This window comes from Neltuma alba, unplaced genomic scaffold (assembly GCF_004799145.2).
Source record: "Neltuma alba isolate B1F8T4 unplaced genomic scaffold, ASM479914v2 tig00010256_pilon, whole genome shotgun sequence".
Taxonomy (NCBI): Eukaryota; Viridiplantae; Streptophyta; class Magnoliopsida; order Fabales; family Fabaceae; genus Neltuma; species Neltuma alba.
The window spans coordinates 3,807-23,006 of record NW_021635183.1 but is presented as its reverse complement, the minus strand read 5'-3'; the positions used below and the strand labels follow the sequence as shown (position 1 = coordinate 23,006).

General features: G+C 35.1%; 1 protein-coding gene across 1 annotated transcript; it reads left to right on the top strand.

Moving 5' to 3' along the window:
- Positions 1 to 3,131: 3,131 nt before the first annotated feature.
- On the top strand, positions 3,132 to 4,371 carry LOC114755365 (cilia- and flagella-associated protein 251-like; the record flags this gene model as incomplete). The annotated part of the gene is made up of 5 exons (XM_028944243.1): positions 3,132 to 3,298; positions 3,379 to 3,565; positions 3,683 to 3,961; positions 4,070 to 4,166; positions 4,302 to 4,371. Coding segments are annotated over 5 exons (800 nt in total), but the record flags the coding sequence as incomplete, so codon positions are not given.
- Between the last annotated feature and the right edge of the window lie 14,829 nt (positions 4,372 to 19,200).

The following is a 19,200-nucleotide window of genomic DNA, read 5'->3' as shown; positions in this document are numbered from 1 at the left end:
ACTTGAGAAAAATCATGGATTACCCTTGGAATGAGGGGAATTTAATGAGGTGTTGAAATCGAAATTTTGTGACAGTAAATTGGACAGGATTGTTGGAAAATCGGACCGGAAATACACAAATAATCAGTGGATTGCACTGATTATTGGATGAGTCATTTTTTTTCCAATATTAAGAGCAATATTTCGGCCAAAATAAAGGGGGAGGACAAAGTTGGAATTTTCCAAATTGTTCAAGGGCATAAAGGGAAATAAGAGACAAAACAATAAAATAATATTTTATTTCCACATGAAAATCACATGGTGATTAGGTGTCCATCCATGTCTCACTTTCTTATGGTGTGTGCCCTAAGATTTGTCCATGTGTAAAGTAGAAAAAAATGGACGGCCGAGATCGCATCTTTTTCCCGAAGGGCATTTTTGGCATTTTGAAATATCAAAGCCTATAAATACCCCCCTTCCATGAACAAATTCGGCCAAGAGGTTTGTTGAGAGGAATTTTGTGTTCTTGAGTTCTAGGAGAGAGAAAGGAAGAAAGAAGAGAGAGAAAGAGAGAAAGCAAGCTTAGACACCTCTAATCGTCGATTAAGAGCTAACTAAGGTATGTTTATCTCCCTAAGTGTTAATTATTTTTAGATGATTATTTATTTGAGGAAGATTAGGATTAATTACCTTGATTAATTATGGTTTAGTGATAGCTAAGATTAATCATGTTATTTGATTAAGGATTAGTAAGTGATTAAGGTTAGCTACCCTAATTAATTAGTGATTAGTTATGATAATTTAAGGATTGATTAAGCTTAATCATATTGATCAGAGAATGATTAATCATGTTGATTAAGGAATGATTAAAGGTTAATCATGTTGATTAAGGAATGATTAAAAGTTAATCATGTTGATTAAGGAATGATTAAGGATTAATCATGTTGAGTAGAGAATGATTAATGGTTAATCCAAAAGGGATTAGTGACTTAATCTTAAGGGATTATGACTATGTGACTTGAGGACCTTAATTAAATATTGGATCAAGGATTAAGGGTTAGTGATTAACCAAGAAAGCATGATTAATCATGGATTAAGGAAGAATTCCAAGACCTTAATTGAGGATTAAGGCTTGGTCAAACCAAGGTCAAAGGTTTAGGAAAGGTATACAGAAATTATAAATTGAAAGGCACAAGGGTAGCACTATATTGAGAAAGAATGGTATACTGGATATGGAATTTACCATACCCTTACTGTATGGTTGATAGGCAATTCTTCTGGAAACATAGGAGGATCTCCAGCAAGGGAACAAGGAGGAAACGTTAAGCGTGGAATTGAGGTAGCGTGAATTGCAATTATTTTGTTGATCTGCATTTGGTGTTTCTGCTATGTGTGTTTATGTGCCATGAGAATGTTTATGTACAGATGATGTGAACTCCTTGCAATGTATGCCTTGGCTCTTACATGATTGAGTTTTGACCAGAATGATTATATGCTCCATGATATGATGACATGGATACAGAATGGTTATGGCATGGCATAAAGACTAGAAATGTTATTTTACTGCATGTAGCATGACATCTTATGCATGTTGACTTGATGGTTGTATGTTCAATGCTACTGGGATTTCTATGAAATCTCATTCCTCCTATAACATGATATCCTAGGTGCCACTACTGCCAAGGAGAAGGGAAAGGAAATAATCATGGCTTGAGGAAGTTATGAATTATGTAATGTATTATACGGTTTTGAACCTTTCTCTTTCAAGCCATGTAAGCATACTATGATCATGAATACATGATATGATAACCTTTTTGGAATGTATATTAATGATAGAATAGCTTTACATGTGATTATGGTATGATTATAGTGAAAAACGAAATGCTGTTAGAATTAGTGAAAAAGGGGATAAAAATGGTCTAGTTTTGACCAAACTTTGACCAACGAAGACCCTGGTCAAATAGTTGACTTTTTCCCTGAAATTTGGTATGCAAATAGATCTTATTTTTCCCTTTAAAATGAGTGGTAAAGCGTCACAATCGGAGCTCTGTGTAAGAAGTTATGCCTTTTCAAAGTTAGGCAAAAATCCTGGAAAATAGAAAAATGACCAAATGAACAGTACTTTTTGAAATTAAAAACGGATGAGTTTCTGATTAAAGTGGAACCTGAGGTCATTTTTCCTTGATAGATGATGTTAAGAGCTTCGAGTGAGACTTGAAACGACCTTGTTTCGATTTTTCTAGAATTAGTTATGATTTTCCAAAGTTATGCCAAGTTTAAGGTTACAGTGAATAGTAATGCGGGAAAAGAAATTTTCAAATTCAGGTCTTTCAACCCGGTAACCTTAAATTGCACTTCCAAATGTCTTAACTTGGCACAATATAAGGTCGTAAACGTAAGGTGTTACACATGTCATTAGCCTCTGTTGGTTTGTCAGTCACTTATGTATAGGTTGTAATTGGCTGCTATTAATGACACAAACGTAGGTTGTGATTGGCTACTGTGTAGGTTATGAGTATATGCCGTGCATGCTATTATTCAGTTGAGTGTGGGTTGTGATTAGGTTATATATATGTTGTGATTGGTTGGTGTGAAGGTTGTTACTGTCCTATGCGTGGATTGTCATTAGCCTCTGTTGGTTTGTCAGTCACTTATATATAGGTTGTAATTGGCTGTTGTGATTGGATGCTAGGTAGGATGTGAGTATATGCTATGCATGCTATCATTTGGTTAAGTATGGGTTGTGATTGGCTTCTGTGCATGTTGTTAATAACTCAAATATAAGTTGTGATTGGATACTGGGTAGGTTGTCAGTGTATGCTGTATATGCTATCATTCGGTTAAGTGTGAGTTGTGATTGGCTTCTGTGCATGTTGTGAATGCCATATATGTAGGTTGTGATTGGATGCTGGGTAGGTTGTGAGTGTATGTTGTACATGCTGTCATTTGATTAAGTGTGGGTTGTGATTGGCTTCTGTGCATGTTGTGAATGCCACAAATATAGGTCATGATTGGATGCTATGTAGGTTGTAAGTGTTTAGTGTATATGTTGTCAGTGGCCTCTTTGCATGTTGTGATTGTCAGCACATAGCTAAGTTATCATTTACTTGATATGCAGATTTATTACTTATAACACTTTTCTTTGGGAAAAGAAAAGGCTTCAAAAAATAAGAATGCCATTGTCTATTGGGATGAGGAAAAAGTGAAGGCAAGAGTGAAATTAGAAAAGAGTAGTGACAAAGACTTACTCCATGGTGTTACCAACATTGGTGGGGCTTCATCTAGTACATTTAATACAGAAATAAAGCTAACCCACTCGGTAAGTAAGTAACGTCTACGTGATTTTGGTGCTGTGTACAATTTGGAGTAAAGATTACTTTAATTACTATTGTTTTGCAGGAAATAAAGACAACTTATGAAAGGTTGGTCACCATGGTTGAAGGGTTGGTGTCGACAATTGGAGAAGAGTTGGCTTCCTTGCAGTTGAGGTTAACAAATGAGGGTGACAAGGAAGATGTGGTGGAAGCAGTAAGCAGTGAAGATGATGAAGAGAACTCAAGTGAAGATGAAGAAACTAGTAGAGATGGTAAAGGAAGCCCAAGAGATTCAATACATAAGGAAGAACAGAGTAAACCTGAAAAACATGATAAGGAAGAGAAAAAAAGTGGTCTACTCGAAGAAGAAAGTAAATCTTAGCATGAAGAGAAAGGAGAAGGGAGTGAACTAGAAAAAGATGACAAAGAAGAGGAGAAAAGTGCTCCACCTGAAGAAGAGAGTCAATCTCAACATGAAGAGAAAGGAAAAAGGAGTGAACCAGAAAAAGATGTTAAAGAAGAAGAGAAAAGTGCTCCCCTTGAAGAAGAGAGTCAATCTCAACATGAAGAGAAAGGAGAAGGAAGTAACCTTGGATCAGAGGATGATGGAGAAGAACAAACTAAAGACAAGTCTAGTGATACAGCAGTAGCAGAGGATAAAGGGGAAGGTAATAATAAGGAGGGAAATGATGAAATGAACAAGGAAGCACAGCAGGAAATGGAAGTAAGAAGGTCAATATGAGTGAGAAGTCATGCAATCAAATCTCCCTGGTTAGAGGAGTTGAAAAAGACCCATGGCAAGAGACAACTTGATGAGAAAGAGGAATTATTTCGGATGTTGACAATAAGATGTGATGAAGATGAAGGTGGCAAGTAAGTGTTGGGACTGATTCTAATTGGGACAACTAATTGACAATAATTCTAGACATTATAGAGATTCTAATTGGGACTGATTCTATTTAGGAATTAATCCAGATGTTAAATTGCTGATTGTTTCTTTTGGTATAGGTACATTGTTGAGATGTATGGGTACTACCTGACTCGTGCTGAGCTTTACTGCCTACAAGACAAGAAATAGATGGACGACAAGGTAAGATAGTTGTTTACATAGATAGAGAAGTAGCAATGTCATTATGATTATGACTAATAGTTTATGTTTGTGATATAGTTCATGTCTATGGTGGTGAAAGAGAGCCTTTTTAATCGTTTGCATTGGGGTTCTCACTCAAAAATTAATCCAAGCTAATGCAATATAATGCAAACTCGGGTGGTTTCTCTTTTGGGAGCCTAAATTAATTATCTAAGTTAAACTGAATGCTATGCAAAGTAATGAAAAGGGGTTTCTGGGTTTTTAACATTTAATGAAATGTGCCAAAGTTGAATGCAATGAAAACAAATCTAAGTTACTATGTTTTTTGGATTTTCTAAGATAGTAGTGATGTAATGGAAATGAATGATGGGATTTCTCTTGAAAATGGTTTTGATGCAATCATAGTTCACTTAAATATGGGAGTTTCACAAATCATTAGGTTTTCTTAATCAGAACCTCATTAACTCAATGAGTCCAAAGCTTTCATTAATGAACTCATTAATGAAAGCTTTGTTTAGCTTCCCTAATGTGTAAATTTGGAACGATCATGCAAATGGCTTAATGTAACACACAATAAACTCAGAATCCAAACACAACCATGCAAGATAAGAGAGAATAATGAGAGTTACACTAAGCATATATGTAACTACATATATTTAAGCTCATAGTTCAACATAAATCAATTCAAAATACAAAAGCTAATCAGTAACTACTGATTACAGAGTTAATCAAAGCATCTAACTAAGACTTTACAACTCCTAAACCTAGGAAATCATAAATGCCTAGCTAAAAACTAAAGATTAAAACTAAAACTCCCCTTTTGAAGCTTTGGAACTCATGCTACTCCACCATCTTCAAGAGTTGAGAAGCTTAGCTCATCATAGCCTTAGAATCAGCTCCAACCAGAGGGAGTTCTTGAGCCATAACAGTAGCATATGGAAGAAATGGAAATGGATGAAGAAGAAATGCAGGAAAATGGAAGGTGAAGAAGATGGAAATGGGGGATTAGGGTTTCTGAGGGAGAGATGAGAGAAGATGATGATAGAAACGTAGGTGGTGGCTGAATAATGAGAGTCTGACCTCAACATACCCAAAATAGGGTTTCTAACCCGAAATTTACGTGCATGAGTCGGTTCCTAGGGGTGGGTAGGTCAACATTTCCCGAAATGGTCAGGTCTGAGATTTGCTGATACGAGGTGTTCGCCAAGGCGAAACATGGCAGAGAGCCTTGCTTCTTAACGGACGAAGTTCGCCACGGCGAACCATGGCAGAGGATCCTTCTTGCTTCTTGTGCCTTGAGTTCTTTAATTCTGGCCCCAATCTCTAGTGTCCTACAATAAAAAGCAACAAATTGAAGTATCAATTGTCCTAGAAATCAATTGAATACAATTAATAACCAATTATGACAATTTTATCCTCAAAAAGACACTAATTTTAAAGTAAGGACTCTTAATCTAAATTAAGCACAATTATCACTAAAAAGGTCTAGAAAATACCACAAAATCATGGATAATGTAATGAAAAGATAATAATATCTTGAGCTCAATCAGGTGGTGAGAACTTTGGTGGGAGATGAGAAAGAGAACTACAATCGAGTCAATAGGCACATATTTTCACTCAAGTTCATGCAAACAATAGCTGGTAATCCTCTTAGATGGAGCGTGGAGAACCATGAACATGAAATCTTGCCGGAGTACTTAGGATATAACATTAGAGACTGTGACTTCATATTTGGCCCCACCCTTTTCAATTACCATTGGTTCTGTTATGTGCTAGATGTCAGAACGATGAGTTTCTATACCCTTGATTCATTGTCGATAATTTCACTATGTTGAGAATACAAGGAGAGGAAGAAGATGTAATCAAAACGGGGAAGAAACCAAAGAGGAAGCAAGGGGTTAGGAAAGGACAAATAGATCTAAGCAATTCATAGCAAAAGGGATTGTATGCATAACTTTTCATTCATCCTATTGAAGGGAATTGAAAGACGACGCGCAGCAGAAAACAACACAAAATTTTAAAACTTTTCAATCCCTTGCCCGGATCTACCGATCGCGTTTAAGTCAGGTAGTAAGAAGTATTACCTTCGGTGTTCGGTTTCCGAGTGGCTTGGTGATTCCGCCGTTCAGGATGCCTCTGCTCGCCTCCTTTATCGTTCGAAGTCGACAACTCCGGTCGGCTTCCTCTACCGGTATCCACACGAGTAGCCCTCAACCTCGAACGACGTGCTAGCGTCTATGTCCGTCTAGGGTTTCAGAGAATCCGTCCACTCTTATCTCTCTTAGGCCGTCTCTTATCTGTTGGTGCTTTCACTCTCACTCTTCAAACCCTAGCTCCCTAATATCGAATATATAGGATGCTATAGGTATTATGAGTGATATTTTAATTTCGAAATTAATCCTAAATTAATTCCGAAATTAATACAATATCAAATATTGCATAATTAGATAAGAGAACAATTAAATAAATATGGTTTATATTAAATCCGTCTCACAGATTTAATTCACCTATTTATCTAATTCAAAAATAAAGATATGACGGAATTAATTTACATAGATCTAATTTATCCTTATAAATTAAATCTGACAATTAATATCTCTTATATTTATATATAATATATATATACGAATATATATATATATACACGTCCACCCTATTTATTCATTGAATCTAGACATATCCTAGATTCAATGAATCTGGACATCATAACTCGTGTTGGGCTATTTTGTGTGCGACCCTGTAGGCCCATATGAAGTTGGCAGTGGGCCATTAACTATAATGACTCACAAGCCATAAGCGGTCTCTAGCAAGACATCACGACTACCCAAAACATATGAGGATCATTGAACGATGCAACCTTTCATACAACCATATCGCGTCCCTTTTGTCACACGACATTTTGGTCATGGACGAGGCATGGAGAACGTCATCCTCCTATTCATGACCGTTACTTTCTCGATCCCTGAGTAGTCTGAGTATAGAAACGGAACTACCTTTCCATTATAGTATGGTCATACATTTCTCAGACTCACTCATCGAGGGGCCCAGTAATGTCTCTCTACGAATGTGAGGGACAAATTCCATCTTAACCATTCACATTCCTCCGCATGAAAAACCACTAAGCCTGAACATAGTCTTTATGATCACTCGGTCAAAAGTGACTTTTGACTAGGTCAAAGCTAAGCGTCTCTCATGTAGGAATCCATGATGATCTCAGGTCAAAGGGCACAATGACATGGTTTGTATATGAGAGAAGCTTATGACTTAACCCATGCAGCTCTCTCATAGCGGGTCGGTCCAACACCTTGTACTCTTAAGTGTGCCTATGACTTTAATTTATATCTCTATATATCTTTAAAGTCATACTGGTCTTATTTCATCTTTGCTCCCACATAGATGACCGACCAGGGACATTTAGGATAAACCATGAGTTATCCAAGGATAGTCATCACAGTAAACATGCAAATAATATGATAACGTAATTAATAAATTCATAAATGAACAATGTTCAAAACATAATGATTGGCCCCTAGGGCACAATTTCCAACACCTATTACTTATTAATGTGTTAAGGTTGCTTGTCTGTATAAATGTCCTGGTTGTTGATGCCTACTGATTACTGGTCATTGGCTACTGTCAAGCTTGTTAATGCTTCCTTACAACTTATCTTCACTATTGTCAAAGCTGTTCCTTTTTTTCTTTATGTTTTGCAGAAAGATTGTTTCCACCAAGTGCTTTGTGTAATCAAGCCAGTACTATTTGAGGAAGAGGACAAAATTGACAAGGATGTCATATGTAACATCCAAACTTTTAGGCCTAGAAGTACCAAAAATAGCCTAAATTGGATAGGCTACCAGATCCCTTTTGAGCAGAAGTCCCAAAGATGAGAAAGGAAGTCAAAGCAGTTTTAGGAACTAAACTGCAAAGTAAAAGTTTTCAGGGGCTCAAGTATAATCAAGGCTAGAGACTCTAGTAAAGTCTTAAGGGCCCAGAGAGAGAAAAGAGGCTAGATACAGACCAAGGGTTAAGTTAGAAACATCAAAGAGAGGATTGTATGAAATTAAGTCCAAGTAGGGACTAAACCGTAAATTCAGAAAATTATGATCAACAGGGGTAAAAATGGAAGAGTATACAGAGAATTCCAAGAGAATCCCAAAAAATGGGAAATAATATTCTAAGGCTTTCTGTGAAGAGAAAAGACGAAAATACCCTTGAGACAGTTTAAATGGAATTTATAAGGTTATGGCCGGTAAAAAGTACATGCTTCAAGGTAATTATTTAAAATAGCAAGAAACCTCAAAAATATACACAAAAATAAGGTTAAATGGTTGGAAGGTTGTACTAATTTATAAAATTAGTCCTGTAACCAAAAGGCTAGTGGAATGGCTTTAATAAATTAAAAAGCCAGTTGTACCGATAAAGGGGCATTTTAGTAAATGAATTTTTATGCAAGGCTTAAAGGAAGTGTTTAGCTTAAGAAAATTCATAAATATTCTCTAGAATTAAAGAGAATTTATGGAGTAGACAAAAGAATTTTCTGAGCTGCGGAAGGCCATAAAGGAAGTCGGAGAAAGGTGGGCCAAGTAAAATAAGAGGAAACTTAGGGAACAAGTTTTGATCTAATGGGTAGGATCTAATCTCCCTTCTCCTCCACCATATTTGTGACACTTGGCATCTTCTAGAAGAATGAGGTAAGGATGATGCAAGAAGATGATGCAATGATGATGTAAAAGTCAACTTGAAGTTCCAAGATTGCCCTTACTCTTTCTATTAGCCACCAAGGGCATTTTAGTCCATTCAAGCCAAATTTTTGGCTATAAATAGAGCCTCTCCCCCTTCATATTTTCGGCCAACATAAGTTTAAGAGGGGAAACTCTACCAAAATTTAGAGAGAAAAACGTAGGGGTGAAGGCCAAGAAGAAGGAACAAGATTCAAGCTTCAAGATCAAGGTATGTGATGGTTGTAGCATCTGATTTTATGCCTATTTTGAATAAGTTACTCTTTGTATCTGATTCTTAAATTTTGTATAATTGAAGTACACTTTGTAAGCTTTAAACCCATGGGTAGAACACTTCATTTGGATATGTGTACGATTTGTGCTGATTTTTCAAAGTTAGGGTTTGAAATCTGGAAACAATGTTTAACCTTTGGAAGAGTGACGAATTCCGTACATTTTTGGTATTGTTCAGCGTCCTAAAACTATTTTTCCTTTAAAGAGAACTTAGGGAGCTTTCAGTGAGACTTGGAACCACTTAGTTTTGATTTTTCTAGAATTAATTATGAATTTTCAAAGTTGAGTAAAAATTTTGGAATTTCTGCGTGAACAGTACCTACAAAGCAAAATTTTCAGATTTGATCTTCTTGAATCTAAGACCATCTAAAGTGGTCCTAATTGATAAGAAATTGATCTTAAGGATGGAAAATGATGAGATTTATGTTAGAAAAGTTAGAAAGAAAACCCTAAAACCAAGAGAAAGGGTTGAGGTTCAAGAAAGCTAGTCTTGAACTTTATGTAATCTAGTGGTCCTAATAGATGGTGTGATCATTATGACTATGTTTAGGACCCTTGAAACATCTAAGAGGATATTTGGTAGTGTTAACTGAATGCCCACTTGGTTGGAAAGTCAAGGGAGTCAAAGGAAAACTAAGAGGAAAGCTTGAGGTGCAAGGTAGTGAACTTACCTATTGTCATTGCTTGATGTTGTATGCTTGTGTATTGCCGTGTACATGTTATTGAATGTTATTGTGATATGTTCTAGCTGCTATAATTACTATTCATGATGAGTAGATTATGTCTCTATGGCCATGCATCAAGAAGTTAGCTTTGAGCATGCTAATATGTCACTAATTAACAAGAGAATAAACAAGTTGTGTGTAGTACATTAGCATCCATCTAGCATGATTAATATGGTATTGTTTGCTGCTGAGATTCTCCTAAATCTCACCCCTCCCTAACCAACCATTTAGGTCAATCATCAATGGGCAATAATGGCATGAGAAACAAGGAGAAGAAAGTAGAGAATTGTTCATGTTAATGAATGATATTATTATTCAATATGTAATTATCCTATTATGTAATTTATGTTATGGATGCCTATGATGCCATGTAATTAATTATAATATTTATGGCATGAATGAAAGTGTATGAGCATGAATGGAAAAAAGCAAGCCATGTTATGTATGCCAGAGAAATAAAAAGAATTAAAGTAAAGAGATGTTAAGGGATAAACGTGGGTCATGGAGTAGTGAGTTTGTGACTCCAGTTTGACCTATCAAATGAATGAGTTAAGTCACGAGATTTGGCAAACTCATAGTACACATCTCATGCTTTAAAACAAGAGGTAGATCACCTCAATTGGATGTGTACACAAGGAGATACGAATTTCCAAAGTTGAGGCATAGAACCTGGAAGTTCCAAATTGTACAAAGTGAACAGTAATATTTATTGATTAAACTGTACGAATTGGGCAAAGATAAGTCTGACTGGATATTTTTTCCTTAAAGAGCATTGAAAGAAATTTTTGTAGAATTTTAGAATATCTCAATACAATTTTTATGGAATTATTTATGAATTTTTGAAGTTGAACCTGTAATATGGAAATTAAACAGTAAATAGTAACCCGAGTAATTATGTTGAAATTTTAAATCCATGAGTTGGTGTCATGATCTGCTTGAACCATAATGCTACATAATGCCTAAGTACTCCCCTCAAGAAATCCATGAATTGAAGGTTGAGTGCTCGTGGTGGCTTGTTACTCATCAGAACAACCTGTATAGTGATCAAGTGCTATCTTTGCTATGAAGAAACGTCCAAAGCAAGAGGAAGAAATAAATGACGAGCATAGATTATATTTAGTGCATTTTTAGTTGATAGCATAATGGCTGCTGAATGTAAAGTTTAGATTTCATTTCATTATTTCACCATGTAATGACAGCTTGATGTTTAGATGTGTTAATGTGTATCAACATTCGATACTGGTTATGAATTTTTTTTTTTGTAATGGCATTCATGTGTTTTGACAAGACAGGAAATCACCCTCTACCACATCCATTTACAACCTCAATGGGGGTTGCTGACAACTCCAATACAAGGGGTTAACAACCTGGGCAGAACCCCTGATAACTCAGTCTGTGAGGTATCACAGCTTCTAAATAGATTGTATTATCAGCACATATAATGATCTTAACAACAAAAATTGGGAGCATTTTGAAATCATTAATAGTTTTAACTGTCAGCAATAGGATTACACCAGATTTTTACTGTATAAGTTCATTTACAACCTCAACGGGGGATTTTCACAACCCAAATACAAGTGGTTAACAACCTGGGTAGTGCCCCTGACAACCCACTCTGTGGGGTACCATAGCTTGTAAATAGATTCCATTGTCAGCACATATAACAATCTTAACAACAAGAACTAGGAGCATTTTGAAGTCATTAACAGTTTTAACTGTCAGTAATAGGATTACACCAGATTTTTACTGCATAAGTTCATTTACAACCTCAAGGGGGGATGTTCACAACCCCAACACGAATGGTTAACAACCTAGGTAGTTTCCCTAAAATATCCTGCCTTTAACCCTCAGAGCACGTATTCATAAGCGTTATGGTTCAAGCAGATCATGATACAAGCCCGTGGATTTAAAAATTCTAATTAATTACTCGGATTACTATTCACTGTTTAAGTTTCATATTACAGGACTAACTTCAAAAATTCATAACTAGTTCCATAAAAATCGTATTGGGGTGTTCTAAAATTCTATGAAAATCTATTTCGATTCTCTTTCAAGGAAAAATATACAATTGGACTTATCCTTGCCTAGTTCATACAGTTTAATCAATAAATATTATTGTTCATTTCGAAAAATCTAGAACTTCTAGATTCTATGCCTTAACTTTGAAAATTCGTATCTCCTTGTGTACACATCCAATTGAGCTAATCTACATCTCATTTTAAAACTTGGGATGTGTCCTATGAGTCTACCAAATCTCATGACTTAACTCATTCATTTGACTTGTCAAACTAGAGCTACAAACTCACTGCTCTAGGACCTACGTTTTATCCCTTAACATCTCTTTACTTTAATTTTTTTTATTTCTTTGGCATACATAACATGGGTTTACTCTTTTCCATTCATGCTCATACACTTTCATTCATGCCATAAATATTATAATTAATTACATGGCATCATAGGCATCCATAACATAAATTACATAATAGGAGAATTACACATGGAATAATAATATCATTCATTAACATGAACAATTCTCCACTTTCTCCTCCTTACTTCTCATGCCATTATTACCCATTGATGATTGACCTAAATGGTTGGTTAGGGAGAGGGTGAGATTCGGGGGAATCTCAGTAGCAAACAATACCATATTAATCATGCTAGATGTCACGTCCAGCATTATGATAATTAGAGATAAGAAATATTCTCAAATTATTGAGGATTAAAAATGATAAGGAAAAGTCAAAGGATTTTGGTGGAAAATAATTACAGTAATTTTCCAAGCCAATTATAGGAAATTGACTAATTAAGGAAAATTGGTCAAATGTAAATAAGGAAAAATATTTCTGAGCCTTGAAAAATTAAGAAAAAATAAGGATAATATCTTTTGAGAGTTATATGAAATTATAAAGTTGGTTTTATGATCAAATTACCCTTAGAGAAATTATGAGAGAATTAAAGGGTGATTTGGGCTAATTAAGGGATTTTATTTGGAAAATTCCAAATAAATATTTTTAAGGGGAATGAAATTTCAAGAAAATTCCTATGAAATCCTAAGGAATTATAAGGAATTATGGAATTAAATGAAGCCCCTCAAGTATTCAAGATTTTTCCAAATAATGATAAAAAGTGGAAAAATCCCTAAAGAGAAGGAAATTAATTTTCCTTTTTATTTAAATATTAGGAAATTGATTTTGAGACAAAGAGGGAAATTTGGGAAGATAAAAATAAGGAGAATAAATTAAGGATCTGACAGAAAATAATTATAGAGGCTAAGCTACTGTAATTATAGAAAAGAAATTAAACTCAGAGCCTAAAGTATATTGATAAAGCAAGATTGGTGTCTTGCAAATCCAAGGGATCCTATTGAGCCATTTGTCAAGCTCTTGAAGGAAAAGATTTGAATTAGCCAAGTGTCATTCCATAAATGGAGAGGATCTTGACTTTAGTAATTAATTTCATTTGGAATTATGTTAATTAGGAAAGAGGAATCAAGACTTAGTAGGGTAATGACACTTGGACTATCATTAAAGAAGGTGGTTGGGATATTTTGAAGCATTAATCAAGCTCTTCTCTCCCCATTTTCAGATGCTCATATCATCCAAGGGAGAAAATAAGAGAAAAAGAGAGAGTTTGAGAGAAAAACAAGAAGAAGCAAGCACCTTTGATCATCCAAGCAAGGTTTTAAGGTTAGATCTTGGTCCTAGAAGTGTTCTTGCTTTGGTTTCTTTCTCTTTTATGATTAAAAATCTGTCTCCTCCCTCTCTTAATGTGGACTGAACTGATTAATAAAAAGGGGAAAGAAGTTTTGATCATAACACTTGCTAAGACACAACAACACAAACTAGATCCTAGTGTTTGCAAGTGAGTTTAAGTTGTTTTAAAGCATTTTTCATGGTTGTTTTCTTGAGCTTCCATTTCGGCCAAGTGAGGAACTGAACCCTAGGATGAGTTTTTCATTGTTTTAAGGCTTCCATGATGCTTAAAATGAGGAATGGTGTAGGGTAGACTAAAAGGAACAAGTGTTGGAAGCTTTAAAGCAAAGTTGTGATTTTTGGTTCATGATTCCTTGTGGTTCGGTCAAAGGGAAATTGAAGGAGGCCATTTTATTTTCCTAGATCTAAACATATATTTGAAATCTACATGAAAAACCATGTAGGGTTGAGTCAAGGAGTGATTTTTAGGGTTAAAGAGAACCAAGTTCAAAAATAGTGAGCAAAGGAGGGAACTTTATGGTTCAAAAATCATTTTGATGTATGTTCTTGCTTTTTCATGGTTGGATAATGATTATAGCTGCCTTTGTTGATGGATTATATGGTTAAGGTTTGATATTTGTCAAGGGAAAGAGGAGAAGGAAGAAAAGCTAAGACTTTTGGAGCAAGGTAGTAAGTTAAACCTAGCTACTACCACTAACTAGCATTATTGATTATTGTATGGTTAATTGCTATTATTGTGGTTGAGCTTTCTTGATTGTTATGTGGCTGCTCTATGTAGTATCTTGCTTTGGCCTTTGCATGTTTGAGTTTGCCAAATGATGAGCATGTTAGTTCACCAATAGTAGTTAATATGATCATGCATAATAATGATGCTTGCTTGGTGCTATAGTTGGTTAATTTGCTACTGGGATTTTTAAAAATCTCATCCCCCAAAAATAATGTAACATTTTAGGACCTGAATCCTCCAAGGGAAATCTACAGATTGAAGGCTAATTTGTGGGGTTTAGCCACAAAAATTCGTGAGCTCATTTTGGTTATGTAAATATTAAACTAACAGTGCTGGAAGCACACTGACACTGACTGGTTCACTCAACTTTTTGATTATGCTCCTGAATGCGTTTAATAATGAAATTTGGTATGATGGAAGATAACGTCTTGAGCTTCAATTTTATAGCTAATACGTTAAAAATGGCCCAGTATATAATTTATAATGATTTTTCAAAATTAATGGTCAGAATCTGGGAATCAGGGTTTTTGGCAAATGGACAGTGTTACTTTTCTCAAAAACCTGATGCTTTCTCATAAGGAATTGGATAATGAGATTATTTTTTCTTGAAAGAGGACTTAGAGATATTTAAGTAGAATTTTGAATCACCCCAATTGGATATTTGTAGAATAAGTTATGAATTTTTGAAATTGGGCCAGAAAAACTGGATTTTTACCCGATGAACAGTAAAAATCCGAAAATTATCGTTTTTATAAAAAAAAAATGAGCCCAAGACCATCCAATGTGGTCTAAAATGATTTTGGAAGGAACATAAGTCAATATAATAGTAAGGTGTGACACTAGATGGATGCTAATGCACTACACGTAACTTGTTTATTCTCTTGTTAATTAGTGACATATTAGCATGCTCAAAGTTAACTTGTTGATGCATGGCCATGGAGACATAATCTACTCATCATGAATAGTAATTATAACAGCTAAAACATGTCACATTAACATTCAAATAACATGTGTACAGCAACACATAAGAATACAACATCAAGCAATGACAATAGGTAAGTTCACTACCTTGCACCTCAAGCTTTCCTCTTACTTTTCCTTTGACTCCCTTGACTTTCCAACCATGTGGGCATTCGATTAACATCACCAAATGTCCTCTTGGTGTTCTAAAGGTCCTAAACATAGTCACAATGATCATACAATCTATTAGGACCAAGAGACTAAATAATATTCAAGACAAACTCTCTTGAACCTCAACCCTTTCTCTTGGTTTTAGGGTTTTCTTTCTAGCTTTTCTAACATAAATCTCATCATTTCCCATCCTTAAGAACCATTTCTTGTTAATTAGGACCATTTTAGATGGCCTTAGATTCAAGAAGATCAAATCTGAAAATTTTGCTTCGCGGGTACTGTTCACCCAGAAATTCCAGAATTTTTGCTCAACTTTGAAAATTCTTAATTAATTCTAAAAAAATCAAAACTCAGTGGTTCCAAGTATCACTGAAAGCTCCTTAAGTTCTCCTTAAAGGAAAAATAGTTTCAAGAACCAATTCCATTATGAACAGTACTGAAATTATATGGAACTCGACATTCTTCCAAAGGTTAAACACTGTTTCCAGATTTCAAACCCTAACTTTGAAAAATCACCATAAATCGTACACATATCCAAATGAAGTTCTCTACCTATGGATTTAAAGCTCACAGAGTGTACTTTAACCATGCTAGATTTTAGAATCAGATATAAAGAGTAACTTATTCGAAATAGGAATCAAATCAGGTGCTACAACCATCACATACCTTGATCTTGAAGCTTAAACTTAGGTGGACTTTCTCTCACTAGAAATAGATCTTTCTCCCTCTAAATGCAAGAGTGGCAAAGTTTCCCCTATGGTTCTTTGCTTGGCCGAAATGTAAGGGGAGGGAGTGCCTATTTATAGCCAAAAATTTGGTTTGAATGGACAAAATGCCCTTGGTAGCTAATAGAAAGGGTAAGGGCAATCTTTGAACTTCAAGTTAACTTTTACATCATCATTGCATCATCTTCTTGCATCATCCTTACCTCATCCTTCTAGAAGATGCCAAGTGTCACAAATGTGATGGAGGAGAAGGGAGATTAGATCCTAGCTATTGGATCAAAACTTAATCCTTAAGTTTCCTCCGAATTTACTTGGCCCACGTTTCTCCGGCTTTCTTTATGGCCTTTCAAAGCTCAGAAAAACTCTTCTGTCTACTCCATAAATTCCCTTTAATTCTAGAGAGTATCTATAAATTTTTTAGGCCATAACACTTCCTTTAAGTTTTGCATAAAAATTCATTTACTAAAATACTCTTTTAACAATACAACTGGCTTTTTAATTTATTAAAGCCATTCCGTTGGCCTTTTGGTTGCAGGACTAATTTTATAAATTATTACAACCTTTCAACCATTTAACCTCATTTTTGTATACATTTTTGAGGTCTCTTGCTATTTTAAATAATTACCTCAAACAGTATACTTTTTACTGGCCACAACCTCATAAATTCCATTTAAGCTACGTCAGGGGTATTTTCGTCTTTTCTTTTCACAGAAGAGCCTTAGAATATTATTTCCCATTTTCTGGGATTTTCTTGGAACTCTCTGTATACTCTTCCATTTTTACCCCTGTTGGTTATAACTTTCTGAATTTACGGTTTAGTCCCTACTTGGACTTAGCTTCATATAATCCTCTCTTTGAGGTTTCTAACTTAACCTTTGGCCTGTATCCAGCCTCTTTTCTCTCTCTGGGCCTTCGAGACTTTATTGGAGCCTCTAACTTGATTATACTTGAGCCCCTGAAAACTTTTACTTTACAGTTTAGTCCCTAAAAATGCTTTGACTTCCTTTCTTATCTTTGGGTCTTTTGCTCAAAAAGGGTCTAGTAGCCTATCCAATTCAGGCTATTTCTGGTACTTCTAGGCCAAAAAATTGGGATGTTACTGTCACACCTTACTTATATAGTACCTTAGCATTCATTTAGAACCATTCCAAACTACTTTGGATGGTCTTAAGCTTAAAACTTTCAATTTGGACGTTAATTTTCGAAAAATTACTGTTCACTGTTCAGTTTTCAGATTATAGGTCTAACTTTGAAAAATCATAACTAATTCTAGAAAAATCGTATGAAGGTGTTCCAAAATTCTACGAAAAGGTCTTTCAATGCTCTTTAAGGGAAAAATATTCAACTGAACTCACCCTCACTGAAAGCATACAGTTTATTAAAATTACTATTACATTTGGTAAAATCTGGACTTTCCAGATTCTGCGCCTTAACTTCGAAAATTCATATCTCATTGTATACACATACAAATGATGTGATTTACCACTCATTTTAAAGCTTGGGATATGAATTATAAGTGTACCAAATTTCGTAGCTTAACTCATTCATATGATAGGTCAAACTGAAGCTTGAAACTAACTGCTCCATGACCTACATTTTATCCCTTAACATCTCTTTACTTTAATTCTTTTTATTTTTTTGGCATACCTAACATGGGCTTACTTTTTCCCATTCATGCTCATATACTTTCATTTATGCCATAAACATCCTAAGCACATACATTGAATTGATGGCATTAATAACATAACTTACAACATAGGAGAATTATACATTGAATAATAATATCAATCATTAGCATTAATAATTCTCCACTTCTTTTCCTTGCTTCTCATGCCCTTAGTGCCCATCATTGATTTGACCTAAATGGTTGGTTAGGGGGGGGTGAGATTCGGGGGAATCTCAGCAAACATTACCACATACATGCACAAGATGGATGCTAGTGTATGGTATGTAGTTTTTTTCATAAATTAATTAACTAGTGACATGCCATCATGCTTTATGCTTGGTATAAAAATGCATGGCCATGGGAACATATTAAAAACAGCATTTCCAGCAACAATCATCATGTCACAACATCATTTAAAACAACAATACAAACCAACACATAAGCATACCATGTCAAGCACATAAAGGGTAAGTTCACTACCTTGCACCTCAAGCTTTCCTCTTACTTTTCCTTTGACTCCCTTGACTTTCCAACCATGTGGGTATTCGGTCAACATCACCAAACATCCTCTTGGATGTTCCAAAGGTCCTAAACATAACCATAATGATCACACAATCCATTAGGACCATTAGATTACACAAAGTTCAAGACTAGCTTTCTTGAACCTCAACCCTTTCTCTTAGTCTTAGGGTTTTCTTTCTAACTTTTCTAATATAAATCTTATCATTTCCATCCTTAAAATCTATTTCTTGTCAATTAGGACCACTTTAGATGGCCTTAGATTCAAGAATGCAAAATCTGGAAATTTTGGTTCGCGGGTACTGTTCACGCAGAATCTCCAGAATTTTTTCTCAACTTTGAAAATTCAAAATTAAATATATAAAATCCAAATCGAGTGCTTCCAAGTCTCACTGAATATTATTAAGTTAAATTTAAAGGAAAATATTTTTAGGAACCAATTCTATGCCGAACAGTACCATAATTGTACGGAACTCGACACCCTTCCAAAAGCTTAATACTGTTTCCAGATTTCAAACCCTAACTTTGAAAAATCACCATAAATCGTACACATATCCAAATGAAGTGTTCTACCCATGGATTTAAATCTCACAGAGTGT